Consider the following 5341-nt stretch of genomic DNA (forward strand, 5'->3'; position numbering starts at 1 on the left):
TAGCCGGAATCTGATACATGGATGGCTGAGAGATTGGAGCTGGAGGTCAGAATGCGCAAACATAACGAAAGAACATCTGGAATTCAGATATTTTCACCCCTCTGGGTCGCGTGGCAGAACCTCGCCTACCCTGGCTACACCCCGTTCTGCTGCTATTTAACCAGCTACTTCAAGTTTCAGCCCTGTATCGAACACACGCGCCTTAATCTGCGAAGGAAAACAACAGCAGCAGCGCACGCATTCCCCGCACATCAAAACATGTCCTCGAAAACATTCACTACAGCCTGTCTTTTTCTGCTTTTAATTCAAATGGTAAGATATCGAATGCTAATTATTCGTCAGACAAAGGCCGACTATGTGTGACTTTAATCTGCGTGACTGTTGATGGTTAAGCTGCGGAGTTAACTGGCGTGGTCCGTACATCTTAAAAGTAAGTTTTAGTCTTGTAATAGGGGTGTGCGATATTGACAAAAAATTATATCTCGATATTTTCTGGGATAATAAGACATTCAGGTAAAAGTAATACAAGAACAGTGCATGTGTTACTGACATTACAAAATTGTTTCTTTTTTCCACATTAAATTGTAATTTATTGTTAATGTACTATGTTTTTACTAATCTTCATATTCAGCACGGAGGTTAGTTGGCAGACGGCAGACGATTTTCGACATGGTTTGCAGAAAGCAGTCTTTTATGAACCCTCTGTTTTCAAAGCAATACCACCTCCAAGCTAGTGAGGACGAGCCAGGTCTAGCAACTAAATCAAAACATCAAAAAACAATTAAGATATTATCATAGACGATACATATCGCACACCCCTAGCTTGTAATAAAGCTCCGTAGAATGACGCGAATGCATCTAATGAAAGTCAGTTAGTGAAGTACTGAAGTTTGTTAACACTTATGGTAAGAGTCCTGGCTTGCTGGCCATGCAGGAATAATTTAATAATCAATAATGATCAATAATTTAATGATCAGTGAATGCTTTCAAGATTCTGATTAAAGAAACAATTTAAACATTTTAGTACGGATGAATTGTCAATGCATATTATTACCTTTTAGAACACTGGTCTGGGCATTACAACAATTGTTGAACATACTTATTCGCACTTCTGTTTAGAGCGGTATTCAGGAGGTAAACGCTGCCTTGTGCAGTTAGTGACACTTGCACAGGAAGTAAGGAGCACTGGTTCAGGACTGGCAGTCCTGCTTGTTATTATTTTGATTGTGTCGCCACCCTGTGGCTATGATGAATATTGCACGAACTAGCCTGATCTAAGTTTAGTCACAATTCCTGTCAAACAGATAATCTTGTTTAGACCATAATTGACTACCTGTAGTGAGTGTTTCAAACCTGCAGTCATTTATACTGACTGAGCAATCCTTTTTTGCACCACAAAAACTGCATTCTCAAAGCTGTAGATAATATTTTGTTTTAGAAATAATTGCTGACAATGTCCTTTTATTCTCTTGTTTAGGCAGTGAGTGAAGACTGTTCTCACACCTGCAATTGCCCTCCTGAGACACCATTCTGCCCTTTCGGGACCAGCTTGGTGCTGGATGGCTGTGGCTGCTGTAAGGTGTGTGCCAGACAGGCAGGGGAACCTTGCTCTTCTCTGGAGCCCTGCGACCACCATAAGGACCTTTACTGTGACTATGCATTGCTGAGTGACACAGAAACTGGAATCTGCATTGGTAAGTGATGTTGAGTGATGTCACAGGAAGCTTTGCTTTTTATTTTCTAAAGATGACAGTGATTCAGTAGTGGTAAAGAATAGATTCTGATTAGAATGTTAGATTGTTTGGCAGGTTTAAATGTTGCAAAGTACTGCACTGTTTCATAGTACTGAGCTCTGCATCTGCAAACAATACAGAACTCCAAACCTACTGTTTCTACTTCATATCACTTGAGATTTGTTTTTATGGGAAGGCATGTTGAGGAAGAGATCTTCCTTTGATGACCAAATAAACTTTAAATCTTCCTCACTGGTCTAAACCTTTTTGGAACAAGGTTTCTAATTCTCAATAATCAGTTGATTTATTTGATCAAGTGTGTTAGGAAAACGCTTAGCAGGACATTCTATAACTTATCAAAACTCTGCATTTACAGTTACTTCTTTCTTTGTTTCACTGACAGCCCAGGAAGGTCAGATGTGTGATCTCGGTGGAGTAATCTACCACAGTGGGGAGACATTTCAGCCCAGCTGCAAGCACCAGTGCATCTGCATGGATGGAGAGATTGGCTGTGTGCCAACTTGCACCAGCGCTATTCACCTTCCCTCTTCAGACTGCCCATACCCACGAAGTATCCAGATCCCTGGCAAGTGTTGTGAGGAGTGGGTGTGTGATGAGACCCCTCATGAAGAACCATTCCAGTCAGCCATGGCTGGTAGGTCTCTCGGCAAGTCACTTTTTTATGTTTTTTTTTTTTTTGCTATTTTGGACGTGCATTGGAGTATTATTCAGTAATGCTAGCTGTAGCACCAGAGTTTGTTTACATCAACACTGTCATAAGTTTGCTCATATCTCCTGGTATGAAAGGTTCTTTCTAGCTTAAGATAAGATAGTCCTTTATTAGTCCCGCAGTGGGGAAATTCCCCATGCTAACACATTGATATTTTGTGAACATTTATTATCTAGAATTTTTCTTATTTCCTTTTATTTTACATCTCAGTGTATCGGACACTGGAGAGTCCAGAGCATGGCAGTGTGAGGGACAACTGCATTGTGCAGACCACAGAGTGGAGTGAGTGTTCAGTCACCTGTGGTATGGGCGTGTCCTCCCACATCACCAACGCCAATGAGAGATGCCAGCTAGTGCGCCAGACTCGCGTCTGCATGATCCGGCCGTGCCAAATCCAACAAGGCAAAATCATCAAGGTAAGCAGACTAAGAATGACTTTGAATACTGCATCTTTTTTTTTTTTTTTTTTTTGGTTTCCAAATTTCACTTTTCCCTTTTTTCTCAACATTTCACAATTGTTTTCCTTACAGAAAGGCAAAAAATGTGTTCGGACTCCAAAGAATCAGCAGGGCATGCACTTTGAGTTGTCTGACTGTCAAAGCATGCGAACGTACAAACCCAAGTTCTGTGGAGTGTGTACAGATGGACGCTGCTGCACTCCGCAAACCACCATTACAGCTGAGGTAGAATTCCGCTGCCCTGAGGGAGCCTCCTTCAAGAGGAAGATGATGTTTATTAAGACCTGCTCTTGCCACTATGGCTGCCCACAAGAGAATGATATATTTCTTGCTTCAAGCTCACGGAGAATGTTTGGAGACTATGAGAATGACATGTGATCAGTCAGATGTTGTACACATACAAACAGAAAGTAGCACATGCTCTCACACATTTACTGACAGTCTAGCCCATGCATATGCAAAGGCTTTGTGTGTTTGTTTTTTGTTTGTTTTTTTTAGAACGCAAACATTTTACATTTGCTCTAGGGAGCTTGAATGTTTTATATGAAGCCTTACTTGGCTTTTTTGTGTAGCATTTTGTGCAGCTCTAAAGTAATGCAGCTCTTTAAATGGTCTGCACCTGTGTTGATGCATACATTGGCTAGAGTGGACCTGAAGCACTGAAAACTATAAATGCTTAGAATTTGTCTCGAGGAAATGGACTAAATAACAAATTCAATATAATTTAATATTACAAACCTTCTAAAAATGTACTATTCACTATTGCATCACACTTTTTTCAAGTGGTCTTACTATGTTTACTCACAATTCAACTTAACTGAATTAGTTATTACCTATATTGACTCCCAAGAGTTCTTGGTAGAAGACTAACCCATTTTAAATGGGACTAAACCCCAAACAGTTTCTGGCACTGTTTACTGTTTATTTAAAGAAGAAACATTTTAAATTATGACAAATACACATTGTTAAAACAATGTAGCAAAACTGTTGTACTTATTTAAAAAATGGTTGACTTTGAACATATTTGTATTTGTACTGTAGTATTCTGGTTCCTTGTAACCATCTTATGAAAGATATGTGAGTTTAATTTCTAATGCACTTTTGTTTGTTTTTACAAATAAAGAAGATATATATATTTTTATATATATAAACTGTGATGCACTGGGGTATATTATGATTGAATACAATGTTTTGTAAGTGAACTACATCCAATGTCTAGAATATTCACTGAAGCTACTTTTATAGAGTCAGTATCAGGGGTGGAGCCAGACATTTTAAACATCCGGGGCTTAGCCAAATGTCAATAATCATACCCGTCTTAGAAGATTACGCATAACACACATACTACCTTCAGTCCACTCTCTGAAGTCCCTAGATTCTCAGCTGTTTCACTGGCTGTCCCTTGCTGTGCCTATTCTTCCTCTTCTCGTCCCCTGACTCATCTGTGTGGTAAAGTAAACCCTCAAAACACACAGTATACATGTATATACACTCATACACTCACCGGCCACTAGATATTATTAGATACACTTGTTTCTACACTGCATCTATGCTTTCAGCTCCACTGATAGGGCACTTCATGTAATAAAGTATGCAGAGAAGCAAGAACTACAATCTGTAGTTATAGAACTACAAAGTTATCCTATATGATAAGCAGAGCTGAGTTTTTTTTACAAACATATTTGACAAATATTTGCCATTTTAATATTACATGAAGTTAATCAAATGTTATAATCTAAGTTTGCTTAAGTTAGTTTTAACACAGTAACTACAGCTATCTTTTGTCAAGTTTATTACGTTGCGGTATACACACGTGGACAAAATTGTTGGTACCTCTCGGTTAAAGAAATAAAAACCCACAATGGTCACAAAAATTACTTAAATCTGACAAAAGTAATAATAAATAAAAAATGCTATGGAAATGGACAAATGAAAATCCGACATTTTAAACCATGCTTCAACAAAATTATTTTAAAAAGGAAACTCATTAAACAGGCCTGGACAAAAATGATGGTATCCCTGAAAATAATGTGACCAAAGAGACATGTTAAATCAAGATGTGTCCACTAATTAGCATCACAGGTGTCTACAATCTTGTAATCAGTCAGTGGGCCTATATATAGGGCTATAGGTAGTCACTGTGCTGTTTGGTGACATAGTGTGTACCACGTTCAACATGGACCAGAGGAAGCAAAGGAAAGAGTTGCCTGCATGTTAAAGGTAAAGTTATAAGACAATCTCCAAGCAGCTTGATGTTCCTGTGACTACAATTGCACATATTATTCAGAAATTTAAGATCCATGGGACAGAGAGTGTGCAAACCAGTTGACAGATGTTCTCACGGACATCTTCAACGTCTCCCTGCGCAGCTCCACTGTCCCAACGTGCCTCAAGACCACAACCATCGCCCCCGTGCCGAA

At 39.1% G+C, this 5341-nt stretch overlaps 1 protein-coding gene across 1 annotated transcript; it reads left to right on the forward strand.

Moving 5' to 3' along the window:
* Positions 1-258: 258 nt before the first annotated feature.
* ccn2b (cellular communication network factor 2b) lies at positions 259-3299 on the forward strand. The gene is made up of 5 exons (XM_072674646.1): positions 259-312; positions 1478-1694; positions 2137-2400; positions 2674-2879; positions 2994-3299. The coding sequence occupies exons 1-5, from the start codon at positions 259-261 to the stop codon at positions 3297-3299; spliced, it is 1047 nt and encodes a 348-aa protein (XP_072530747.1).
* The last annotated feature ends 2042 nt before the right edge of the window (positions 3300-5341 follow it).

The sequence above is a fragment of the Salminus brasiliensis genome, chromosome 3 (assembly GCF_030463535.1).
Source record: "Salminus brasiliensis chromosome 3, fSalBra1.hap2, whole genome shotgun sequence".
NCBI classification, from domain to species: domain Eukaryota; kingdom Metazoa; phylum Chordata; class Actinopteri; order Characiformes; family Bryconidae; genus Salminus; species Salminus brasiliensis.